The following is a 27,539-nucleotide window of genomic DNA, read 5'->3' as shown; positions in this document are numbered from 1 at the left end:
GAGTGGGGCTGGCTCTTCCCAAGCCGAGTCTCTGGGAGGGGGGGGGGGGGTGTGAGCCTATAAAACCACCGGCAGCGGGCAGCTGGGTCCTTCTCGCTTCCAGCATCATCGCTAGGCGCAGGCAGGGCAAGGCGAGCCGAGACCGTCCCCGCAGCGGCAGTGCCGCCGCCTCCTCCTCCCCCTCCCTCGAAGCCGAGACCCCGCTCCTTCTCGCCCCCAGAGCTGGGCAGCTCCGCAAGACGAGCGCGCCCTCCTTCCGCCTCTGCCCCTCGCTCGGGGAGATGCGTGCAGCGGCTGCGGTCAGGGCAAAGGCGGGCTCTCGGGGACCACGGGGCGGCTGCCGCGGCCGCTGCTCGGCGCTTTGAGGACACCCCCGGCTCGTGGCCCGAGGCGCCTGGGAGCCGCGTCCGCCGAGGACTGGCCGTCGCGCAGGCGCTGGGGAAGGAGGAGGAGGAGGAGCGGGGGTCCCTCCTGCTGCTGCTGCTGCCACCGCCACCGCCACCTTCTGCTTTTCTTGGGACTTTGTGAGACGCTCCCGGCATCTGGTGCGGCGATGCATCCTCCTCCACCTCCGTGCAGAGGGTCCCCCCTGCCGCTGCTGCTGGGCGCCTGGGTGCTGTGGGCGCAGAGTTGCGTCTCCCAGCGAGTCCTCAGTGGTGAGTAAGGGGAAGAGGCGCGAACTTTAGTCCAACTTTAGTCAAGTGTTCCCGATTTTCCTGGACATGTCTATTTCATTTTATTTTATTTAGGGAATCCAAATTGTTCCTTACTACCTCGCGTTGTCCCTGTTTCCCCGCTTGTCGCCTCCTGCAGCTCTTAGCAATTGTTGGACGCTAATTTCTAAACACAAAGGAGAACCCTTCCAACGGGAATTCTCCCTTAATGGGCTGTGTTTATTCAGTGTTGAGGGGAAATGCACTCTGTGCATACCCAGGAGTACTGCCTTCCTCTTTATTACTTAACACGTGCTCCAGATGAGTTGTGGCATTCCAGACAAGTTTCAGAGAGCCGTTCCGGCGGCTCAAACGTTAACCACAGGTCAATCTGACTGCCCAGTAAGCCTGCAAAAACTTGCAGCCAGGTTCTTCCAAAAGGGGACACCCACCCACCCAACTCACACAACCCATCTCTCCCCGTTACTGTCTTAGAAGTTTTGTTTTGTTTGTTTCACTGAAAAATTTATTTCTCCCGTATTATGTCTTGCATGTCAAAATGTTCCCCATTTAGAGGGCTTTAATCTTTCATTTTAAAGTTCAGAGGTTAAGAAGTATGATCCCTGCCAGTAAAGGGAGGTAAATACTCAATACGATCAGGTTAAGTGTGTTAGAGTGAGCTGAATATCTTTAACCTCACATACATTTGGTGATAGGTACAGAATGGTGAAAGGAAGGAAGGAATGCTTCTATGTCCTTATTATATTCCTCATTGGCGCTTTGTGCAAGAAGGAATTGTGTTAGTCCCATCTTTCATGGGAATGATATCACTGCAGGAATACCACTGCAGAAACTTCTTACAAAAGATGTGCTATCGGGTGCAGAATATCTTCTGAGCAGTGTGCAGTAGTAGCACAATGTTCTTGGCTTGAACTTCCACTGCGCTTCAGCTTCAGGTATTGGCAAATCTGTTCATTTTTTTTAACACACACACACACACACACACACACACACACACAGACAGAGCAACATTTCTCTCTCTCTCTCTCTTTCTCTCTCTTCCTTCACCATGGAATGGAATTATAGCTCAGAAGCAAAATGCATCCATTGCATGAGTTGGCCTTCCAATATGATTATCCATTTCTGAGTAACTAAGTAATAGTAGTGGGGGTGAGAAAAAATAGTGACTGAAGAGCAAGTCTTGAGACAACTGATGACAGCAGGAGGGGGAGGAGTATCACTGTAGTGGGCTAAATGGAGTTTTATTCTGAGTAAGCAGAACATGTCTTTTTGTCCAGTGAGTATCCAAACGTGAAATCTAGCAGCTAAGGCATAACGGAAGAATTTTCTCTAGCATCTAGCATTATATGTCAAGTGTACCAGATCTCTGGGTTATGGAGTGTATCAACAGAAAGGGATGAAATCCAACCCATCCCCATCCTATCTTTTCTATAAATTTCGGTATTTTTAAAAAACTTTTTATCTCCAACTAAATAGTTTTGGTAGACTGCTAGGGAATCCAGTGCTAGAAGGAAGTTTGGGTCTTCTGAATATCCAACACTTACAGTTTGTTTAGCTAATTCCAATCTAGTCTAGTTTTGAAAATTTGTTTCCATGGGAAGAGATGCTGGCACTTCCCAGAGAAGCTTTTTGACCTCCTCAATTGCTTTTAAGGTTGTATCCAGTGTTAGTCCTACTTAGAGAAAGCTTGTTAAAATGAGTGAGACTTAAGTTATACTAACATAAGATACAACTCAGATTTAGGAAGATCTATCCTGTCCTCACACACTGCACATTTAACCTGATTTTGCCTTCTTGTTGGCTGGAATTCAGACTATGATATCAAACTATTAGAGCTGTGAGCCACCTAACCAAGACAGTTGTGGAAGCAGGAAATCTCCTTGGTTTCAAAAGACAATAGAATATTTTTGTGAAGCATATTGTCTCATTTTACTCTGGTCCCCTAATTGGACTCCACTCCTATGGGTATCAGAAAAGGATGTCCCATGGGTATCAGGAAGAGGTCTTCGTCCACCTCTCTTTTGGAGCATGATTGCTTGCCATGACTAGGAATGGCATGTTAGATTGAATGGAAGCCAGCTAAGAAAATGGCCTTTTGCAGGGTGGTAGTCTAGCAACACAATTACCATGTCGAATCTTTTCCCCCATGGTGAATCCACTGCATGGGTTGGAGCTGTTATAGGGTGGGTTTCTCCATCCATGCTGAGGAATTACATGGCAGTCCCTGGGAAGGAACAGGAGTTCATCATAGGGATGGATCCTGGTGGTGAAAATAATATCTGTCTCTTTCTAGATGGACGGGAATGCTTCACAATTAGTGTTGCTTTATGCATTACATTTTTCCTGTCAGGAAAAGCTTTTCTATGAAAATATGAGCACTTATTTGAAATGCAATACAAGGTTTGCTGCTTATTTATTTTTCCAGGCAACTGGTGTATAACTGCTCCTCATTCAGTGTACTTAAGATGAAAACCCCATACGTTATATATGCTGAACGTATCGTGTACATCCGGGGCATTGAACCTCAGGCCTGGGGCCCAAATCCAACATTCCAGGATTTATTTAGTTATTGTATTTCTATACCGTCCAATAGCTGAATCTCTCGGCAGTTCACAAAAATTAAAACCATAAATTACAGTTTAAAACCACAATAGAAAACACCATATAAAAGTACAACCAGAATAAAACTGAGCAGCAATGCAGAGATTTAAAATAAGATTTAAAACAGCAAAGTTAAAAGACTAAGATGGTAAAATTTTAAAATAATGGGAAAATAAAAGAGTATAATGTAGGTGCCAGGTGTCGAAAAGAGTATAATGTAGGTGCCAGGTTAACCTCCCTAGGGAGCAGGGCTGGTGCCAGACTATTTTGCGCCCTAGGCAAGGCGGGCTACTTGCACCCCCCCCCCCAAATTGTGCAGAAGTCCGAATGTGTGCGCCGAGCTGGGACTGGCTCACTTCGATTTGGGACCGAGCTGTCTGGAATTCACCAGGACTTACTTCTGTGCGAACGCAACCCACTATGCATCCTGGCATCCCAATCCCCTCCGCATGTTTACTTGGGGGAATACGGCTTCCGAGTAAGGAGACATAGGTGGATCGGGCCACACTGGTGCATCCTGCTGCAACGTTTTCTCGGATGCAAGTCCCATTGATCCACGCGCGCAGGATCGGGAAGCAGGAGAGTTTGCCTTGCGAGGAGTCCACAAGTCCCTAGCTTTCCTGGGGGAAGGGAGAGGGAGTCCCACTTGCCCACCTGCCTGGACATCGCGGCCTGTTTCAGGAGAGAGGCAAGGCGACCTGGTGCCCTTTCCTCGGGAGTAAGGCAGAGGCTGGCTTGAGCCAGTGTCAAGCTCACCACGTGCTTTTTCTTTTTCTTCTGGCGCACTGGGAGGGTGGCTTCCAGGTAGCTAGAGCAGCTTTGGGAGGGCAGCTTCCGGGCGGAAGTCCGAACATGGAGCCCCACCCCACCCCAGCATCCCTGGCTTCACTTCGGCCGGGTAGGCGCGGGACGCCATCTTGCCCACCCAGGCTCACAGCCAACAACGTGCGTGAGTGCTGCACTGCACGGCGCCCCTCTTAGCTTGGTGCTCTAGGCGGCCGCCTGAGTGGCCTCTATGGTAGCACCGGCCCTGCTAGGGAGCTCATTCCACAACCGGGGTGCCACAGCAGAAAAGGCCCTTCTCCTGGTAGCCACTTGCCTCCCTTTCTTTAGCAGGGGCTCATGGAAAAGGACCCCTGAAGATGATCTTAGTGTCCAGCAGGCACATATGAAAGGAGACGTTCCTTCAGATTCAACAGATGGCCACACTCTTCCCCACACATCAGATAGTTATTGCTCTACCGCCATTCACTTATCATTTGGTGTTTCCTAGCTTTTGTGCAATTTCTTCTCCATTTAAAAGATTGTAATTAATCTCCTAAGGCTGAATTACTGACAGCAAGAGCTTCAAGCTAAAATTTGCTGGTATTTTTTTCTTTTGGTTTTTTGGCTCCTTTCTTTTTGCATTTGACCCCTCCCCCTTTATCTTTGGCCCCTCCCACCACTGGAATGTGGCCCGTAGAGCTTCTCTGAAGTGGAATTCAGTACAACACCGCTGGTGCACGTCAACAACATAGAATCCAGCAATACCTTAAAAGCTGACAAATATATTTGTGGCATGACCTTTCACAGGCTACACTGAGAATTGGTAAGAAAATTTCTACTATGTTTCAATTTTCTATACTTATTGGTGTCCCAGAACAACAGCACAAGAACCAGAAACTTTCAGTCCACTAGGAACAGGTTATGCCATTTTTTTTGAAAACACACACACACACACTGGAAAACCCTTCCAGGGAGTGTGAGGAATGACACAATTGACTCAAGTGATCTGGAATGAATTCTGGCCCTTGTCAGCTATTGGTCACATAGAACACAAAGTCCAATATATTTGTATAACAGCCAGGAATGGTGCTATGGGTTAGCATTATTGGATACCTGCCAACAACCAGGAACTCCCCTGTTGATCCCTAGAACCTCCTGGTTTTGCTCTCATTTGCTGTTTCTGCCTTCTCTTAATATGGAAGGAGTGACAAAAGAGAAGGATCATGCAAGAAACAGAAAATACATGCATCTCCTCCCTGCTGATCTTCCAGCCAGGAAACCATCATGTGAATGGGACATTCATCAAGAGACAGGTGGTTACATAGTCCAGTTGCATTCCATGTCCTCTTTTGCAAATGCAAGTTGCCAAGTCTTCACCTGGAGATGGTGTCCATTTCATAAAGGCTTTGCACTACTGAGACACTAGACCAGGGGTATCCAACCTGGTATCCTCCTGAAATTTTGAATTGCAACTCCCATAATTCTTTGAAGGAAGTTGTAATCCAAAACAATTAGACAGAGCCAGGTAGTGTTCCCCTACACTAGAAAATGGCTGCCCTTCCTGCTGTACTATTACACTGGTACATTTGTTCACCGACTCTCTTGTCTTCTATAGGGTGTTTTTATTTTGTGGAGGTTGGGGAAGAAGCCATGAAATTTCCTGGAGTAGTTCTACAGGAGGTGCAAGAAGTGTAGGAGCTGAATTGCATTTCAAGGGAACAGGGCAATTATGGAAGCTGGCGCTCTGCCTATAACAAGCCAGATTAAACTCACACTGAGATTTTCTGGTGGTCATTCAAAGGTGCCACCAGTATGATGAAAACATCCAACTAGACTTCTTGTCTCCATCTAATTCAGGTGACACATTAGAAGTTTGATTCAGGTCAAAATGGTGCCTGAGATAATTAATGTTGTGTATAAAAGCCAATAAACTGAAGCTCAAATCAGATAAATTGGAAGTGCTCCTGTTGGTTGATTTGGCTACTCAGGATGGTGATGTCCAGCTAATTCTTTATCAAGATCCACTCTCCTCGATGATCAGGGGGAGTGTTTGGGGGTTCTGTTGGTTGATGTAGCTTTGTCACTAAAGGCCCAAGTAGCACATACTGTGGTGTCTTCCACCAGCTAAGGCTAGCATGCCAGCAGCAGGCCCTCCTGAACAGAGATGACCCACAGTTATCCATGCCCTGGTGACATCCAGCTTTGTTATATGTGTGTCTGCTCCTGGAAATGTGCTTATACTTCTGTCCTGCTAGACTACCAACTGGGAGCAGCCCTAGGGAGTTCTGAAAATGATCTTTGGCTGCAATTCCATTTCCACGCACAATTCAAAGTGCTGGTGCTTTTGTTTAAAGCAGGAGTGGGCAATTTTGGGGAGTCTGGCGCTCCGCTGTGCTAAACTCGCCATATATATATAAATATTTAGAAACGTTTTTGGTTTCTTTGCCAGTGAATTCCACGGGGGTTGAGGGGGCACACTAGAGGGGTACATGTGGCCCATGGGCCACATTTGCCCACCTCTGGTTTAAAACCTATATGGCTAAAGAATTGGGTACCTCAAGTACCACCTCCTCTTACCCTCCCCTGGTTATCTGCTGGGATCTTTATCAGGGGTCCTTCTCCCAGTGCCATAGCTGTCAGAGTTTCTTTGGGTGTCACCTTTCAGCTGTAGTGCCTCACTCATGGAAAGGTCTCCTCAGGGCAATTCAGCCACCTCTGATTTTTTTTTGGCACCAGGCAGTGATATTTTTTAAAAAGAAAATCCCATAAAAAACCAAACATAACCATGCTGGTCCGTGAGAAAAAAATAATCCAATACCACAAAAGTGCATAAGCTTTTGAGTTCTCCAGAACTCTATCATGCCACCTAGCCTGATGAAAAATTCTGGAGAACTTGAAAGCCTGCACAATTTTGTGGAACTTTGGTTGGTCCTAATAAAGCTATTGCTCAACTCTGGATTTATTTTCCCACACATTTCTAAAACATTAGTTGAAATAGATTTTATAAGCTCTGCTTTTAAATCTGCATTATTTATTATTTTATTCTGGATTGTTTCCTCTTATTTTTATTGTCAGCTGATCTGAGAAAATTCATACATGTTGCTTAATGGGACATCTCAAATTTAAATATATTTATATGACCCATCACATGCAAATGTGCAATGATTAGTTTTTCTGCTTCTGAGGCCTCTCTTTGAAGTAAACCTAAACCAGCAGCACAACCAACCACAAGTATGTACAGAGCTGTGGCATGTAACAATAACACACACAACAGAGAAAGGCAGGTTCTCAAAACTACTGGATGCTGCCGGATTCTGTGCAGGGTGAATTTCTCTGAGCCTTTTCATTTCAATGAGCTTTGGTACACTTAACTCTGCATAGGATCAGACTGATATAGGTTTGCTCCACATCACCTCTATGCAGCATTATTTTTAGCAGCAAAATCCTAAGCACAGTGATTCAGAAGTAGGTTTATCTAAGTCCAGTGGGACTTTGGTTCCAGAAAGTGTGTTTAGGATTTCCAGAGGGTTGCCATGTTAGTCTATTGTAGCAAAAACAACAAAGAGTCTTGCTGTACCTTAACAAATTTCTTCTGGCATAAGTCCTCAGTAACTTCTGCATTGAATTGCCTTCTGACCTTACGGTTTGCCATTCTTCCCACTCACCCCATGTACAGTATAAAAAAATCTGAAACTTTCCATAATACTCCGTGCATCAGATAAAGTCGACTATAGTCCATGAAAGTTTATGCCAGAATAAATTTGTTAGTTTTTCAGGTGCCACAAGACTCCTTGTGTTTAGGATTATCACCTAAGTAAACTTTTCACTCGTATCAAAGAAAATAAACTGGGAAGTTGTTCATTTTAAGTTTATTTATTCATCTTCAGTAGACATGAATTTCCAAAGCCCATTGAAAACTGTGGCTAGGATCCAAGGAGTTATTTAAGGTTCACTCAAGGACTTGTATCAAGGATGAGGAAGCTGTGGTCCTCCAGATATCAATGGGCAACCAATCCTATCATGCCTGACCATTAGCCATGCTAGCTGGGGGATGATGGGAGCTAAAATCCGGCAACACTAGATTTGTCACCCTTGCTTTATGTGCAACCATGGAATTTATTTTTGACCTTAAGCAGGTGACTCCTTCCCCAATGCGGAATCACAGCCTATTTTGGAAACTTCCTTTTGTTTCAAAAGCAGTTTGTTATAGAGCATGGAGGGGAGGGGAGATTGCTGTTTGGAATCCTCCGCCACCCCTCCCCACACAAACGTCTAAAGTCCCTTTGGGCTCAAGAAACTAGTTCCACATTTCTTCATATCCCCCCTGGGGCTGATCTACACCAAGCAGGTTATAACACTTTAAAAACAGTATGAAAATGATATATGTAATGTGTCCTGGACCTGAACAGTTGTCATAACCATTATAAACCATTATAAGCAGTAGTGTAGATAGTTCACAATGAATACAGTCTTCATTATGGGGTCTAAATGAATGCTCCCACATCAGTAATAAGAGTTCACATGCAAAGTGGAAACAATAAAACTGTTTGGGTGATGGGCCCCGGCAAATGCCATACTGTGCCATGTTGTGGAGCAAGCCCTGAATAGTGAAGATGAAAGAGATCAGATCTGTGGTCTCCATAAATGAGTTTTGGGCACTGCAAAATATTCTATTCTATCTTCACCTTTTCATGATGGTTCAGGTTAGCTTGCAATATTTTTTACATTATTCCCTGTCTTGCTTCACTTCTTCCTAAGTGTCCTATAAGTATTTCCCACATTGCGATGGTACTGTGAGCAATGATTTGAAAATGGGGACATTATGCGTGGCATGGACTAAGGTTTATGCCATCATATTGAGTTACTCTGCGTGAATCAGTGTTTATACTGCAGTAGGTATGAATGCCTTGAGCTGCAGGAGAATAGTGCTTTTTAAAAAAAAACTGCGAAAGAAGGGTCAAGAAAAACTGCTGATTATTACATAACCCGCATTGCTGTCCCCATGACATCATAAAGCACATAAAGTGATGATAATGCAGCTTGCAAAAATGCAATTACTTTAAGTATCTGCTGGGCAGGAATGTGGGAAGCTAATCTTATTACTAGCCACTTAACAACCAATGTATTAATCAAAGCCATTATGCCTTAATGACTGCTGTTTGCTGTTAGTTTATTTTTGCCTTTTTATTGGTGACATTTTTCTTGATTATGTCTATGTAACTTCCAATATTTACACTACAATGCTCAAGGTAAGTTATCTGAAGATTGAAAATAATTCAGTAGATATATATACCAGGGGCTTGTCTAGGTTATGGGTTTGTCCTGCGCTGGATTCACAGTAGTGGCAGGTCATCTACATGATGCAGCTGTCATTGCGAAGCCATCCAGGGGCAAACCCCAGAAACTCCGCTGAAAAAAAGTTGGGCACTTACCTCGACTTTTTTGTCTGTGGAGGCGTGTCACAACCGATGGCATCCTCTGATTGGTTGCCATCGGCTGGACAGGAAAGGAGGCAGACCTCCAGGAGCTCAGGAGAGGCCTGTGGTAAATAAAAAATAAATAAAAATGGGGGGGGGCGGGGTGAGGAGAGGAACGGGCCCAATCCTCCCCCCATTTTTATTTTTTTATCTGTATCTGCGAAGCTGCACAGATACAGATAATAATAAAAAAATGGGGGGGAGGAACAGGCAAACAGAGGGAGGTCAGAGGGAGGAGAGGTGGTTCGGGCACCCTGCATCCCTCTCCTTGTCCTCCTCTTGCTGCCTCAATCCTCCCCCATCCCTCCTAGAGCTCAGCGCAGTGGTAGCTACGGTGGAAAGTCACCTGCATTCCTTCCCATGCAGTTGCTGGGAAGGAATTCAAGTGGAGGAGCAGGAGGCCTCGTGGCGCCAAAACACTGCCGTCAAGATGGGGGCCGGGGCCGTGAATAGGAAAACAACAGCCATCCAAGACTTCATCTTGAATGTGCTAACCTGGCTTGTATCATGGCAACTTCATTGAAAGAGTCTACGGGGGTAAATCACTCCCAGCTTTGCCCACCCTGGTTCTCTTTGTCGTAGCAGGCAAGACCTGGGGAACAGGAAGGCAGAGTCACCGTGGTCTGCCATGATTCTACCCCCCTGTTCTGGTGCCCCATCCTGCAGTCTTCTCATTTCCAGTATGTTTGTGAAGGTGGGTGTTAAGGACAGATTAGGCATTTTGTTGGTGCACCGCTTGTCCGGGTGCCCAACAGTCTCGCTTTTTGAGCTAGCTGAGGTGATCTTGGGCTTGATTCTAGAGTCTCCACAGTTTCTTGGGCTAGGGTACATCACTGTCCATGCTGAGGCCACCTCGTTGAGAATGGCTCAGGACTTCATAACCTCCACATCATCTATAGGTCCCAATTAGTATCTTGCCCACCAGTGTTCTTCTGAGTAGGATGGGATGCTGGAGATCTGAGGTTGAAGGAACTTTCTACTCTTCCATTGTCATGAACAGATCACTACCTAGTGGGATTTAGACTTGCTGGGACTCAGAATTTCTGCAGCAGCAGGGGACCAGTTAAGATGGTCTGCCTAAGGAAGTCTGATTGTGTTCTTATGGCACTTGGGAATTTTCTGAGGAAGCCCCGTTTGACCTCTGGAATGGAAAAATGACATGATTGCTCCTGAGTATCCTCTCCCATGCAATGGAGCCAAATGAGCCCCCTGGTTTTCCAGGGCACTGTGGATGATGAAACAAGTGGGACATTGACTAGAGTGATATTAGAAGAAAGCCCGGAATGAATCCAATCAAACACAAGGTAGAGCTCATTTTAAATCCTACTCCATGGCAGTGAGGGCAGTGAAGAAACTGCACTTCACCACCACCACTGAATCTACACAGAGTTGCCTGGTGGAGCTTTTTTTGGGAGGTAGTCAGAGGCCTATTACACTCTGGCCCACAAAAAGAAATGGTGGACCACTCAATATCCCACTGTGATCAATTTACACAACACTTTGCAGATAAAATCAATCGTATCCATCCCATCTTGGATGCCATCGTTGATACAGGTCAAGTGGGTGTCACTTTGGTTCTTGTTTGTCCAGTTACAGTGGATGCTTTTCAGTTAGTATACCCTGACAATGTGGACAGGTTCTTTGGATAAGTGAGGCCTAGACTTGTCCTTCCTGGCTTATAAAAGCAGTCAGTGGGAGACTAACTGAGTGGGTAAGGGTAGTGGTGAATGCTTCTTTACTGCAAGGTGTGATTCCATCTTACCTGAAAGAGGCTGTGGGGTGGGGGGAGTTATGGCTCTTTTTTAAACCTCCCTGAAACCCATTGTACTGGATAATTTTCAGCTGGTCTTTGATGTTCCATTCTTGGGCAAGGTGCTGGAGCATGTGGTGGCTTCTAAGGTCCAGGGATTTCTGGATGATGCAGATTATCTAGATCCATTTCAATCTAGCTTCAGGTCTGGTTATGGGACAGAGACTGGTTTGGTCACCTGGAAGGATTATCTACATTGCAAACTAGACAGGGGAGCGTGTCCCTGTAGGTTTCACTGCACCTCTTTGCAGCTTTGACCATGGTTTCCCTCTGAGGCATCTGTCTGAGATAGGACTAGGAAGTACTGTTAAATGGTAGTTCCAATCCTTCTTGGAGGGGTGATCTCAGAAGGTGGTGCTGGAGGATTCCTGTTTGACCCCATTGTTGTTGGCTATAACGTCCCTCAGGGTTCCATCTTATCCTCCATGCTATTTAACATATACATAAAAGAGAAATTGTCTGGAGTTTTGGGGTTCAGTGCCACCAATATGCTGATGACACTCAACTCTATCGTTCCTTTCCATCCAAATCCAAGGAAGCTGTTCTAACTCTAAATTCATGTTTGGTGTCAGTAATGGACTGGATGAGGGCAAACAAATTGAAGCTTAATCCAGTTAAGATAAGATAAGATAAGAGTTAGTTGAAAAGCAGATCAGGGAAGATTCAACCTGTGCTGAATGGGGCACACTTCCACTGAAGACTCAGGCTTGGAGTTTTGAACCTGGATGCCCAGGTCTTCCTGATGGCCAGGAGTGTGTTTGTGCAGCTGAAGCTAGTGCACCAACTGTGCCCATTCCTAGAGATGTTGTATTTGACCATGGTCACATATGCCTTAGCTACATCCCAATTCAAAGTGCTTGTTATGACTTATAAAGCCCTATATGACTTAGCACCAGGCTACCTGAAAGGCCACCTTCTCCCCGATTAGGCTGACTGGGTCTTGCTCTTCGGGAGAGGCCCTTCTCTCAAGACAGCTGCCTTCAGTGGCCCATTTGGTGATGATGCAAAGGAGGGCTTTCTCAGTGGTTTTTCCAAGGGAGGCTAGGTTTGTGTCCTCTCTGCTCTCCATCTACCAGCAAGTAAAGATCTTTATTTTATTCAAGCAGGCCTATTGGGTTGGATGCTGTTTTTATTGTGCTACTATTGTGGTTTTAATTGTATTTTAGTGTATTTGTTTTATTCTTGTTTTAATAAAGTTTTATTTATGAATGTAAGCCTCCTTGGCTGCCATTTTTCTCCATGAAATGGTGGGGTGCAACTCAAATAAATAAATAAATTACTAAAGTGAAAACAATATTCAGCAGCTGAACTAAAGAATGGCACAATTCCAGGGACTGTTTTTGTGTACCACTAATAATGTGTAAGCAATAACTGTATAGTAGCCCAAATAGTGAATGGGGATGTATGTATCAATCTGGAACACAAGGAATATGGAAAAGGATTCTCTTTTTCAATGTGCAGCGCATATGGAACTACATACTCATCTGATTGCTGTCATCTATGGTGCCCCTTAGCATTCATTTAGCTGTGTCAAAGACACTTTCCCATGGATGGCTACTTTGCAGCTGATCACATGAGTTTTCCCCATGGAATTTGCATTGCCTAACTGGCATCCATGTGGTTAGCCTCCATGCATATGCTTGGGGGTATTTATAATAGCCCTGGTTAGCTAAAGAATTAGGGAAGGAGTGGGCAACTTGCGGCCCCCAGATGTTTTACAACTTCCATCATCCTTCGCCATTAGCTAGGGTTGATGGGAGTTTGAGGCCAAAACATCTGGAGGATCACATATTGCCCATTCTTGAAGTCCCAAACTTCTAATTAGGGCAGGACTGTAAGAAAAACATTTAGCATTTTAAAGCAGATTTCCTTATGGCATTTTTAAAGATTGTTGTATCATGCCCTTCATTCAAGATGCTCAGAGCAATATACTTGGGGCAGCCTGTCTCTCAGCATACCACTGAAGAAAGTTAGGCTGAAAGACAGTTACTTTCCCAAAGCCACCCAATAAGCCTTGACTTGAATTCAAGGTCATTTCTACACCAGCCCCCAAATCCAGGCTGGTCATGGCCAAGTCCTGGTGTGTCCAAATGACACGCAGGGACTCCCGGGGGCAAGCGGGAATGAGCACAGGTTTTTCCAGGGATCAATAATACCCGGGAAAACCCGATTCTTCCCGCAGTCTCAGGATCATCCCTACACTGCAGGAGGTGTGCGGGCTCCTGACCCAGCTTCATCCCGCCTCCTCTTGAGTAAACGCAAGAAGGCGGGAAATGGGAACCAGGCATGGAGCTGTTCAGGTGCTCCGTGCCCATTGGGGTTGGAGGGGGGAGGGTTTTTTGTTTTGTTTTTTTAAAAATATATCTTACCTACCTTTGGAGCACACAGGCACTCATCTTCAGTTAAAAAAAATTAAAAATGGCAAGCATGACATCCCTCCTTCCTCCTGGGATGCCATGCATGCGTTTGGACTAAGGGGAGGATCTCACGATCAGAATATTGTGAGATCCTCCCCCCTCCCTCCCTCTACACATGTATGTTGTAGAAAGGGCCCAAGTCTCTCCAGTCCTGTAATGTAATTGGTAGGCCTCACTGATCCATTCTGGGTGTAATCTACTGCTTTCCAATTTGCTTTTAATTCAGCCAAGGTTCCCCCCCCCAAAAAAAACACTGTACAAGCTTCCCTGAGGAGCAGGGTTATAGATAAATATGTGGTGCAATGCCATGGGTTTATATTGAGATCCAGGTTCAGAGAGAAACGTCACCCCACATTGCAAGGTATGTCCCTAGGTGAGCCTTCCTCAACTTGATTCTCTTTGGAAGTGTTGAACAACAACTCCCAGCATGCCCAGCCAGCCATTCTGGGAGTTGTAGTCCAACAGGTCTGGAAGATACTGGATTGAGGAAGGCTGATCTAGATGTTTGTGAAGCCACAGATATCACCAGTTTAAGACAAAGAGACACAAAAGCACCCTCAAGAGATTTTTCCTTAGACAGAGCTCTGGCTGTCTGCCAATGCCAATCTCGAAATTCATTTAAAAAGTCCATGGGATCAATGGGGTGGGTGGGAAGAGGCATCTATTACAGAAGCAACTAAATGGGTCTCAACCTTTCATTTTATAGCATCTGAAATATATGGAGTAGAACTAATGCCAAAAAATTCCACTTAGAGGGAAAAGTAAAGCTGTCAGAATTTTAATAGTTCGGTGCACAATTGCCATCAGGAAATACTGTAATGTATAGGTCCCCCCCACTTGATAACGGCACACCACTTAAATCTACAAATAAAACAGTGTTTTGTTCAGCATAATATCCATTTGCTGGTTGAGAAACCCTTTACTGTGCATCAATTAGGCTTGTGTATTTCTTGTGGAAATCTGTGAATTCAAAAATGCTGATGAGACAGTTCAGTAGTCAGACGTGCAAATGAACGCTGATCCTAATGTGTACTACAATTTGAAGAACACCCTTTGGTAAGAATTCTTTCAGTGTTATAAATGATGAGTTTACCTTAGGGTGGCCTCTTTCTCATTACCAAAAAGCCATTAAAAAAGAGGACAAAAGAGGACACAGATTTGCATTAAAATTGCACATTCTAATGTATATGAATAGATGTACATTTAGAAACAATTACTGTAATTTTAAGAGAAATACAGTACATCTCACCATAGTGTGGAAGACTGTGATCAGGTGACCTAAAATATGAACCTGCTCAGTCTGCTGCCTAGATTGTGGTTGGTGGGCAACTTCAAGGCCCCTGCTCTCCTTCCTCATGGTTCTTTATCTTTAAACTGGATTTGGCCCTTCAAACTGAGGATGCCTGCAAAGAGAACTGCCCTCTCTCAGCTCTTCAAATAGAGAAGTGTCCTTTGTAAAGTAGGACACGTGGCCACCGTAGTTGGCCATTTCATTCACATTGGAAGTTAGACACTTTAGATCAGCCCTCCCAAACATGGTGTCCTCCAGCTGTGTTGGCTGATTAGAGCATGCTGGGAGTTGTAGTCCAACACAATATAGAGTATGAGTTTGGGGAAGACTACTTTAGATTATAGTGGTAGATGGACAAATGTCCAGAGCTGTTTTACACCTTGATGAAGGGAGGCTTGAGGCCTGGTGTACTAGTGCAGCAGAACAAGGAGGTAAAATGGATGGCATGTTGGCATGCTATAAGTAGAGATACATTTTTTAATGCTCCTCCATGCAAAACCTCTCTGCAAGCCACTTATGGTTCAATGTGACTTTTGCTGAGGCAAAGAAATGGCCTTTGTGAGACCTTGGCACCTGGGATGATAACAAGGCTGGGAAAAACACTGCTATTTAAAAAGGGACTGAGAAGGAAGTCAGTACAGTGCAGCAGATGGTGAAGCCGTAACAAACTTTGTGAAGATAGCTTTGATTTTGAGAAGATGCTGAGACAGAGGACATGTCTACACCATGCATATATCCCAGGGTCATCTCTAGGCCATCCCTGTGCATCCAAATGATGCACAGGGGATTCTGGGGTCAACCGGAGATGACCACAAACTTTCCCAGGGATAACTGAAACCGGGGATGTCCAATATGTTCCTCAGAGAACCCCAAGTACTGCGGCTGATATGGTGCGGCCTCCCAGGTCCTCAAAAGGGCACTGAGCTGCACGGGGTGGCTCTGTGCCCATGGTGTGTGTGTGTGTGGGTAGCATTTTCACCATCCCTTGCATGGCTAGGCGGGGGGTTCCCTTAGTTTTTCGCCACATGTGGCTCCTTTTCAAAAATAATAAATAAATGGTGCCCACGAGTTCCCTCTTACCTTCCGGGATGTTGCACAGCCATATAGACACTGGGGGAGGATCACGGAAACAGGTAAATCCATTGTCCTCCCCCTCCCTCCCGCTACACCCTTAGGTGTAGATGAGCCCAGAATGTGTTTATGAGTTAGTGGGAAGGCAATGGGAAACTTGCAAAGACAGTGTTTAATTTTTCCTTTAATAGAATGTGAGTAAATGAGGAGTGTGGGAAAGTTCTGTGTCCACCAGAAAGGTTTGGCTCCACTTCTGATCAATATGAGAAATCCAGTACGGGAAATTAGGGACACAGAAAAGAAGAAAGGGTTGCCAGACCCTTGGATTGGTCACTATGAACTTAAACCCTATTTAGGAGTTACTTACTGGAGAGCCAGGACAGATATAGCTGCACTGTGGGGCCATGTGTTTAGCTCTGCTGCCAAGGTTGCACAGCTCTGGGAAGCCTTTTGCATTGGTGGCAGCTTTCAATGTGATACGGGATCCTGGACAATTGGGGCTTCAGAATAAATATGGTTCTAGGATGCTATGGAACTTAGAATGGTTTAGATTGATTTAAGCAGTTGGGGCTGGAGGGAGCTTACGATGATGGGATATACTGTGTGTAATATAATATGACTTCGTTTGCTTCATCTCTGCTTAGTTCTTCATGGCCCTTATTTTCTGTATCTTTATTTATATCCAATTCTTTATTATTTTATTAATTATTTCTTTACCTTTTGTTCATGTGTGGATTTATAGTTTTTCTTTATAAATAACATAGTTATTTCTTTATCGTCCCTTTATTGAGCATTGCATTGCAGTAAACCACGAATGTTTGTCTGTTACAATATAAAGTTTGTGGCCTTTATTACTAGCTCAATGTTACCCAATGGGAAGTTTACATTGGTGCATTGGTCAGAAAAGCTGGCCAGGGGTGGGGGTAGGAACCACCAGCGATCAGACTAATGGCTCATGGACTTAAGGGAATCTTAATGTTTGGACAGGATATTCTTATTCTTAAATGCTGGAATGCCCTGAATATGTTTGGGCAGTCTATTTTCATTGTAAGAAAAACAAATTGGCAGGAACCTCTGGAGATAACTGCACCACAGGCTTATACTTTTTAAAAATACTTCATTCGCTGATCCACCAAGTGAAAAGCAGACCACTAGGCATAAGGAACTTCATAAACTTCATTTTTATTGTCTACTACACATGGTTGGTATTCAACTTCGGGGGTTCCATGTTGTACAGGCCTAACATAAGATAACCAAAGCAAGAGGGCTGAAAGAGTAGTCTAAGGCAGGATCTACACTAAGGCAGGATCTACAGTAGTGACAACTGTTGGCGCTCAGGACACACTCCATATACGGTTTTCAAAATGTTTTCAGACTGTCATATCCTGCTTGGTGTAGAACTGTCCTTAATGGCAAAAGAGGAAGATGTGACTTGGCGGAGAAGAAGCTATTCATTTTTATATGTTTCTCTTACTAATGAATATAATTATGAAATTATGCTGTGGCAGGAGTTTTTGAAGAGACATAATGTAATGTGATTCATCCTAAAATGCAGATTAATCCCATCAATGGAACAAAAGAGACTATGCTGCAGTAAAACATCAATAGTACTTAATGCAATTCATCACAAGCTTGGCTTTTGAATCAGATCAAAGTTCTGACAAGATGATAGGATAGGATGACTGCTAATCATATGATACATCATAGATGGGTGAAATGTGACTATAGAGATCTGTTCTTTCTATTTATCAGGTCACTGCTGCATTTTCTGTTGCATATTATTAGCACTCATGTTGAAATTATATGTGACATTCAGGTAGTCAGGACCACTTATTGGAGAAATGAAACAGATGTAATTTTGTACATCACCAAAGACACAGTGGAGTTGTTATTACCATTTTCAGCAGCTGAGAAATACCCGTAAGACTGGAAAACAAAGTGCCTGTTATTTAGCATTTGGGGTTCATCTGTGATTTTTAAAAATCACAATTAGTCCCCTTTCTTTTTCTCCTTTTGTTCTTTCCTCCTAACCACTCAGTAATTCTCATTGAACCTCCTTCACTCTGTTTCAAAATGCATTGGCTTTCATCAAGGCCTTTACTAGGCATTTGTCAAGATCATCCTTTACATCGTTATTCCAGAAAAGCTAGTGGGTAGGAGAATGAAGCAGTGTCAAGACCATTTTTAGGTGAGCAAGGATACAAGGAATACTATGTAGGTCATAATATACTGGCTGGGTCACACGTAACACATTAAGCCATCTTTGATGAAATCAGCCTTGCCTGAGGGTTGGTTCACATGTCATGGCAGCCCATGAGTTAAATAACCCATTATCTTCTTGGGGTAAGTGGGAGAGAGCGGACACACTGCCTGCAGCATGGCCGCCATTTCTGCTTTTACTCAGCAATCCACGAACGGCTCCTTCATAAGTTGCTTAGTGTGATGTGTGAACCTGAACTGCTGGGTTGTATAAGGGTTAAACAACCCAACAGTTAACCCAGCAACAAACCATGATCTGGGTTCACTTGGCATGCAAATAAGCTATGAAGGAGATGGTCGTGGGATGCTAAGTAAAAGTGGAAGTGGAAAGTCTCTTCCACTCATCCCTGACAGTCCGTGGGCTGTCATGTCATGCAAACCAGGTCATTCTGTTCAAACCTGTCCCCCCAAAACAGTTTCTTAAATACCTACAAACCACAAATTGAAACTATGGTTTGTTGTAGGTTTACAAAATCTGGCTTGCCGTGGTGTCTGAACCCAGAACTGGGGTTTATCCCTGGCATATTGCTGCTTCTGTCCGCTTTGAAACAGAAACATGTAGCAAGACCATTCAGAAGGCTAGTAAACTGTGTAGGAGGGAAACAAGCCAGAAATAGGGAAAACAAGGTGGGGTTTGTTAGCTTGTCTGAAAAACAATTCATGCTGAAAGCAACAAACCATAGTTAACGTAAACCATGGCTAAGCTTTACATGAGAATGTAGCCATTATGACTGAAAGCTGGGGGAGTAGGAAATAGTTTGAGAGAGCAGCTGCTGACCCTTCCTTCTCCTTAGAGTCATTTCTGTCACTCTCATTGTCCTATAAACAATGGCAATGTCATATATCTAGATTCAGAAGGAACCTTCTGATTAGCTATTAACTGAGAGAATTACATTGTCACCAGAATGAGTCTTGTGGCATCTTAAAACTGGACAAATTTGTAGTGACAGCTTTCGTGGACTAGAGTCCACTCCATCAAATGCATGAAGTATTATCCTTAGTTAGTCTACCTATCTATCCACCTACCTACTCATCCGTTCATCCATCCATGCATACATCTACCTACCTGCATGCATGAATGAATGAATATTGAGGATGGAATTGTGGCCAAATAGCAATGAAATGTAAAAACTATCGTCTGTGTAATAATTTCTATGCAAAGCTTAAGATAAGCAAAGCGAATATTCATAATAGCAGTAAGTGGCGATAACACAATAATTCCACTTTTGTTATGTTAATTGACACCTGTCATGGCACAGAAAAAGACGTATTCTCAAATCAAGCATGAATGAATGTAATCAAACATTTTGTTTAGTTCTTATTCAGCTAGCTGGAGTTTTCCTTTAGAATTCCTCTGTTGGAGAATGGCAACAGCAGAGGGTCCCACATAGAGTGCATTGAAGTAGTCTAATTGGGAAGGTTAGAGTGCATGCACTACTGTGGCTAGGTTATCCCTGTCCAAGAAAAACTGTAGCTGGCAGATCAGCCGAAGCTGACCCCTAGTACTCCAGGCCTTCGAATCCACCTGGGCTTCCAGTGACAAGGATGGAACTAGGAGCACTCCCAAACTATGCACCTGCTCCTTCAGAGGGAGTGCAACCCCATCCAGAACAGGTCACTTACCCAATTCCCAGACTCGAGAACCACCAATCCATAGAGCTTCCATCTTATCAGGATTCAGCTTCAGTTTATTAGTCTTCATCCAGCCCATTCCTGCCTCCAGGCACTGGTCCAGCACCTTCACTGCCCCAGCTGCCTCTAATGACAAGGAGAAGTAGAGCTGAGTATCATCTGCATACTGATGACACCCAACCAGTGGCCAACCAGTTTGACAGCTGGTTCGCCACTGTGTGAACAGAGTGGCTGTCAGTCAGGAGGCCCTGGAAACAACACAGCATTGGTGCCTGCCTGACCTCCAGGGTCAGGGAGTTCCACAGAAATGGGGCTACAATGCTGAAGGGTCTTCTCATGGTGGACTGCTGTAGGGCCATAGAGCCATGTGGAAACTAGGGCTGTGCTCTGCTTCTCCTCGGACCAGAGAAGCAGAAGCGGATTGGGGTGCTTCGCCTCCCCTTAAGGCGGAGGCGAAGAGGATCGGGGGAGCAGCGGAGCGTCGCAGAGCAGATCGAGGTGAAGGCGGATCCTTCGCCTTGATCCGGAGATCCGCAAAAAAGGTAAGGGGGGTTTACTTGACTCTGCTGCCGCTGCCGCTGCCCATGCAGCGACAGCGGCAGAACCAGGTAAGTTCAGAACCAGGTCTGGTCTTCCTGTTTGAAGCAGCCGTGGACGGACGTGGAGGAGGAAGGAGGGGGTGGTTACCTGGCCCTGCCACCACCTCTGCGGTGACGGCGGCAGAGCCAGGTAAGGGGGCAAGGAGGAGGGGGGTCTTATCTACATCCGGCCTGGTCTTCCTGTTTGAGTCCTCGGGCTCAGTTGAAGCAGCCGCGGGACCACGGATGGACACAGGTAAGGGGGAGGGAGGGGGGTTTACCTGGCCCTGCCACCACCTGTGCAGCAACGGTGGCAAAGCCAGGTAAGGGGGCAAGGGGGAGAGGGGCCTTACCTGCGTCTGTCACGGCCCATCGCCAGCTTCACTAGAGCCCGCAGCTCAACCCGGAAGTGTAGGCCGCAAGCGAGGCCTACAGTTCCTGGTTGAGCCATGGGCTCTAGTGAAGCTGGCGGCGGGCCGGGCCGGAAGCAGGTAAGGGGGAGGAGGGAGGGGGCCTTACCTAGTGCTGCACCCCACCGCTGCGGAGCTCCGATTTGGAGCCGGAGCTCCGCAGCGGAGCGGAGCAGACCCTAGGCGGATCAAGGCAGGGCGGAGCAGGCCTGATCCACAATTTGCGGATTGGGAACGGAGTGGAGGGGGGGTGTCCGTGCACAGCCCTAGTGGAAACACAAGGAGCATGTCCTCTGATGACCTCAGTGACAGGGCAGGTTGGTAAGGGAGAAGATCTCGATCTCTCTCAGATATCCTGGTCCCAAGTTGCTTAGGGCTTTATATGCTAGTACCAAAACCTTAAACCTGGCCTAGTAGCAAATAGGCAACCAGTGCAGTTCCCTCAGCAGAGAAGTTACAAGCTGAAAAGGGGCAGCTCCCAAGTGCAGCTAAGCTGCTGCGTTCTGCACTAGCTTTAGTTTAAAGAACAGCCTTAAGGGCAGCACCACATAGAGTGCATTGGCTGTGGGAGTTGAGACCTGGAATGACTATGTGATGCTCATGTCAAATCATTATTGACAAACAGTGCAATCCTGTGCATGGTTACACAAAAATAAATACCTCTGAATTCATTGGAATGTGCTCTTTAGGAAGAATGTTTAGAATTGTGGCCATAGTTATATTATCTGTTAACGTAAAAATAGTAAAACGAAATAGCTGTCAGTGGGCAAAATTACTGGATGAATCCACATTGGTGAATATTTGAAGGAGGCAAATAATGCTGAGAAGTATTGCTTTTGGGGAGTATGAAGGTTGTAATCTCAGCAGGGGACAGTAGTGAGTATCACATATTTATATGATTATTCTCACTTTACCACATTTGTATCCAAGTGCTTCCTCCAAGCAGCTCAGGGTATCAGATATAGGTTTAGCTCTGTTCAACCTTGCAACAACCCTGTGAGGTCGATCCAGATGGCAGACAGCAAGTGATCTTCCTAGCTGAGTAGAGATTAGAACCCCAAAATTGCTGCCATTCAATGGGGAAATGGGGAAGGTTGCTAAGTATAATATGACACTTTGTATATATAGCAAACTGCTTCAGAATTTTAGAGAGCAATCCTATGGTCCCTGGGCGACCGTCCGAGAGAGCATAAAATTGCTTGGATTCCCCCTTCCAAGGCTGGACACAGTGCTCTGACTTTGGAAGGTGGAGTCAGAGATCCACCCACTTCGCTGCTCCCTCGGAGAAGGAGGAAATGGGACATTCTAGTGGGTGGGAAAGGGGGGAGATAGGAGAATCTCCTCCAGGGTTCTTCCCTTTCCCTCTGAAGCACCCTTGCTAGATGGACTAAAAAGCCTGTCTAGTGAAATCTGCAGGATAGGAAGATGGGGAATTGAAGATGGCTGCTCCTCCTGCCCTGTGTTGGATGATCAGACACCTCTGAATTCAGGAGCTTCCAATTACTGAAGGCACAGTCGATAGGATTGCACCCTTAAACACCTTAGCTCAAATCCTGTGATGTAAATTAATGTAACTGGTACAGAGTAGTAGGGATTTGAACTAAGGGGAATTGAGCATAGCTCTTTTCAGATGTCACCTCCATGTTTAGAATGAATGTATAGAGGCGGGAGTGAGAACAGGATCTACTCTGGTTTGCTTTTTTTAGAAAAAAAAATCTATACCATTTAATATAATGAAATGCTTCACATTGAAATGCATATATAAAACAATATTTAAAACAATACAAAATAATAAAGAATTAAACAATTATAGCAAAGACAACAATAAAACAGGGGCGTGTCAAAGGCCTAATCTACACCAAGCAGGATATTGCACTCTAAAAGCAGTATGAAAGCAGTATATAAAAGGCAGGAGCTGCACCCAGCAGTATATAGCGGTATGAAAGCGGTATTTGGTATGTGTCAATGGGCCCCAAAAGTAGTCAGTGCACTTCAATACTGCTATAAAGCAGTAGTGTGGCTCCTGCCTTTTATATATCACTTTCATATCACTTCATAGTGCAATATCCTGCTTGGTGTAGATTAGGCCATAGTCTCTTACAGGCCAGGGAGAGCCGATATAAGCAAATGTGTTTTCAAGAACCACTTGAAGTTTGCCAGTTTCTGCCTCTTGAACCACATGGAGAATGTTCCAGTGGGTAGGTGGCACTACTGAGTATGTCTGCTTACATGCTATAACCTGGGGAGTTTCTATTGGACATGGAACAACAAATTAAAGCCTCTTCTGAAGATCTCAGGGGGTGACTGGCTGTATATACAGTATAGGGTAGGCGGTCTTTTGTTCAACAGAAGTTCTGAAAAGGGTTTCTATGCACATACTGCTGTATAGAAGTAGATTCTTCCATGGGAATGGAAACCCTCTTTAATCACATTTAGTTATTTGGAAGAGCATTTACACACATAGCTATATGGATGTAAGAACACTTTTCATAGCTTCCACTAAATATGTGGTAGTCAAAGGACAGGCAATTGGGTGCAATCCCTACACCACCACTACCTCCTCTTCCTCCAAGTGTTCAGGGGGAAGGTCTGAACAGGGTTCACGTGTCTCCCAGAACTACATCCCAGCACAGTACTTGATCACACTTGTTCCTTCAATGGCACTAGAAACAATACTAACGAAGAAGAAGAAAATGGTACAATGGTACAACACAGATGGTTGTGTTACAGCTTAGGAAAGAGTCTTTGAAGACTTCCAACATTAGTTCAGGGTGTTAATTTCATATGGTGCCAGATACTTTTTCTTTGCAGAGCTGGAATGTATTTTTTTATATAATTCATTTAAGAAACCAAGCAAGAAATAAATGCATGCCTCTCCTTCATTCACTATTTCATGCCTCTGGTATGGTATTTGCTGACATTTCACACATAATGTGGTAAAAGGAAAACTTTCTGATCTAAATTAAGTTTTCATGGGAAAATAAGGGGGATTAAAAAGTTGGTGATCTTGTGTGGATTGAGTTCACATCTGAGTTTGCCATACATTTCTTTTCTTTTTCTCAAATAGTTTGGATTATCTTATTTCTATGCTCAGCTCTAACCTATAATCAGTACATTATACATATACCATACATATATAGTATAATATGTATAGTATATGTATAATACCCCTGACTACAACAATATAACTTACCCAAAAACCAAGGCAAGTGATTAAAATTAAGCAGAGGTGGCAAATGTACAATCCTAAAACCACCACAGTAATTGTTATTAGCTGGCGCTCTTTTGTGTTCTCTGCCAAATATACTTCACGCAGATACAAGCAGGATATGTGCGTGAGCCTGTCCAGATGAAGGTGGGTCTTAAGCTATTTGGGGCTATAAATGTGATAGCTAGCACTTTTAACTGAATCTGGTAACATATAGGTATCTAGTGCAATTGGTACAACAAAGCTGTAACGTGTTCAAAGGACCAGCACATTCAGTGCTTCTGCTGCTAGTTGATGTTTCTGGACACTTTACAAAGGCAACTGACAGGAACTGAGGAGCTTCTGGTTCAGGATGAATAATTCCTAAGGCTGAAGATGTTTTTGATTGCCCAAATGAAGATGGGATAGAAATAAGCCATAAGCAGTCATGGAACTTGATAGTCAATAAAAAATGTACACACTAGAGGCATCTAGAGAAGGACACGATGTATAGGTATTTCTATGTTAATGCTAGAAGTAGCAATTGGGTGAAAATCCATCTGTATCTCTTGTTTGAAAATGATTCTCATTTTCCATCTCCCTGCGTACCTGTTGTTGTGTTTTGTAGTCTTCATAGAATATCCAGTGTCCACAACAGCTATTAACACTCTTGCCAGGCAAATTGAGCACTAATGTTTTCAAAGCCTTTAATTTTCTAATAATGAGTTTTCTCATTGTTACTAGCATGGAATTATAGCACAATAGTAAAGATAAATAGGGAGGAGGAAGGGAAGTCCGGTATCACACTTATGCTGTTGGTCATGAATTAAGTCTCTGGCCGGAGCTGCACCAAGCATGATATGACACTTTGAAAACATTTTGAAAACTGTCTCGGGAGTGTGTCCTGGGCCCCAACAGTTGTCACTACTGTTATAAAACATTTTAAAGCAGTAGTGTAGATCCTGCCTCTATGACAAACATCTCTCTGCACTTAGGAAGGGGGTCAAGACACATCTTGTTAATTTGGCTTTTAAAAATTGTTCTCTTACTATGTCTTTATTTGTTTGATTTCTGTTTTCTCAATTTTTCTAAACTGCCTTGGTTGGTTCTGGAAAGGCAGTTTAAAAATGCAATAAGTAAATACTGGTATCTTCATGGTTTTTTTTGTTTTTGTTTCTTAAGGTCAAAAGATATGCTATGGTGATTCAACACATCCCTGCTACAAAATAGCCTATTTCCAAGACATGTCGAGGCGTGTGGGTTTCCAGGAGGCTCGCCATGCCTGTGAAATGGATGATGGAGTACTCCTGAGCCTTGAAAGCGAGACAGAGCAGAAGCTCATAGAAAGTATGTTGCAGAACCTCACAAAATCAGGCCCCAGAATTTCTGATGGGGATTTCTGGATTGGGCTATGGAGAAGTGGTGAGGGACAGACTGCATCAAGTGCCTGCCCAGACCTTTACAAATGGATAGATGGAAGCAGTTCACTCTTCAGGTAAATGTTTGTGAGCTTTTACTTAAAGACTTCTGCTGAAAACAATGACCAAAAGATATTCAGTGGCAGAATTGGCAGTAAGCGGATTAGGGCCCTGCCTTGACGGTGCTGCGTTGCTGCTGCTTTTCCGTTAAACCCTGCAGTTTCGCTGCTGCAGGGTGGTGGCGGGTAATCCCGATGGCTGGAGGCAATGAGGGCTTTCCAGCAGCCATTTGACTCACCGCCCCCGGCCCCTGCCCTCTGCCTGGCTTCCAGCAACCAATCAGGGGTCGCCATTGGCTCTGGAATTCCTCTGTCTCAATGCCCGAGCGAGATCAGACAGCAGAAGGGCCATGGGCTGAAGAAGTCAGGCTAAGTGCCTGACTTTTTAGATATGCAGCTTGCGGGTAAGCCCTGCAGTGGTTGCAAATTGGCTGCTGCATCATATAACTGATGCAGCGCCGATTCGCAGCCACCGTGGGGCTTAGAAGACATATGTACGGCCCCTAGGGAGTGGTCTAAGGCCAGATATTTTAAGGGCCTCAAAATCCGTCAGGAGAAAACAGAACTTGTGCAAAAATAATAATAAATGCATTGTGTATTAATAATAAATACATTAATATTTTATTAAAAAAGTGTAATAAATAAATATTTGCTAGTAAGATGCCCACTAGTAAATGTTTTCTATGTTGTGTCATTGGCCAAGGCCCCCCGAAAGCTCATCCTCAGAGGATCTCCAACCCCTTGACTTCTGAATATGAAACTCCAGAGTTCATTGTTCAAGGAGAGGGTTTGGCATTACTTTCTTCCTGTGTCATTACAGCTTCAGATTGCTAAAACAGGCCACGGCCCTTTAAGAGACAAAGCCTCAGTCAGAATGAAGGCAGGGCCAACCAACCTCTCTCTTATTTAAATATGATTTTTACTCTGTTCCTTATTGAAGCATACAGGCAGCACCAGTCAGAACTTTCTATTGTGCTGATCTCTTTCCATTTTGCTTCCCTGAGAAATCTGACCTACCTGAGCCCTGCTCTAGATTTGATCCATAGCAGAACCCTGTAACTCAGTCTGGAGCACAGGGCATTGACAGAACCCATGGCCTGAAATGGGACAGATTGTAGTTGAGTGGTTAGAAAAAATGTGAGCCTGCACCTTCTCTCCCCTCCTGCCTTTGTACCTTTGGACTCAGCTTCATTAGTATCTTTCTCTTTCTCTTGGGGTCCTGTCTAAAGAGCCCTGCATTCTTCCTCTTTTCCCTTCTGTCCTACTCATCTGTAGCTCATCTTCGTTTCTGTGTTAGTGAGATGCCCATATAATGGTGGAAATATTTTGGAGAGGGAGAAGCAATGAGCATGGAAACAAGATCTCGGGATGACTTACCCACTGTATAATGAGTTGTATTTGCTTTGTCCACCCCACCCCCTCACTCCCCAAATACCCTTGGCAAATGTGTCCCTGCTTCCCCACATCCTGCGCTATCACACACAATCACTTCCAAAAGTACCTGTACTGGCTGTTGTCACCTCTGCATGGTATTAACTAAAATAAATAGGAATAACAAAACAAAAAGGTAACACTAAAGTAAATCGGAACAACACAACAATCAATACAAACTTAAATTCAATGACTGCATACAAGATTTCAAGCAAAGGTCTTCTCCATCCTGCCTGATGTCTTTTAACAAAGCTGGCAAGAACTGCACCTGAGACGTTCAGTATGGAAGACATTATTTTGCTGGGCCCCAAAACTCATTTTTGATCAAAAGCCTAGGCATCTACAGGGGATGGGACACTGTTTGGATACCAGGGTGGCTCACAACAATTTCATCTCTGGATGATGAAGCTCAACATCATTTCTGCTTTATTCAGAAACAATGCCAGGATGATTGAAGCT

The 27,539-nt window shown here is 44.5% G+C and overlaps 1 protein-coding gene across 1 annotated transcript in view; it reads left to right on the top strand.

Moving 5' to 3' along the window:
* Positions 1–581: 581 nt before the first annotated feature.
* Positions 582–27,539, top strand: part of CHODL (chondrolectin) — a 33,821-nt gene continuing 6,863 nt past the window's right edge. Inside the window, exons 1-2 of the mRNA XM_063127592.1 lie at positions 582–656; positions 25,355–25,667. Coding sequence (XP_062983662.1) covers positions 25,417–25,667 — 251 coding nt within the window. The 5' untranslated portion in view covers positions 582–656; positions 25,355–25,416. The remainder of the gene's footprint in view (positions 657–25,354; positions 25,668–27,539) is intronic.

Source organism: Elgaria multicarinata, chromosome 5 (assembly GCF_023053635.1).
Source record: "Elgaria multicarinata webbii isolate HBS135686 ecotype San Diego chromosome 5, rElgMul1.1.pri, whole genome shotgun sequence".
In the NCBI taxonomy this organism is placed as follows: Eukaryota; Metazoa; Chordata; class Lepidosauria; order Squamata; family Anguidae; genus Elgaria; species Elgaria multicarinata.
This window is presented reverse-complemented; position numbering and strand designations above follow the sequence as displayed.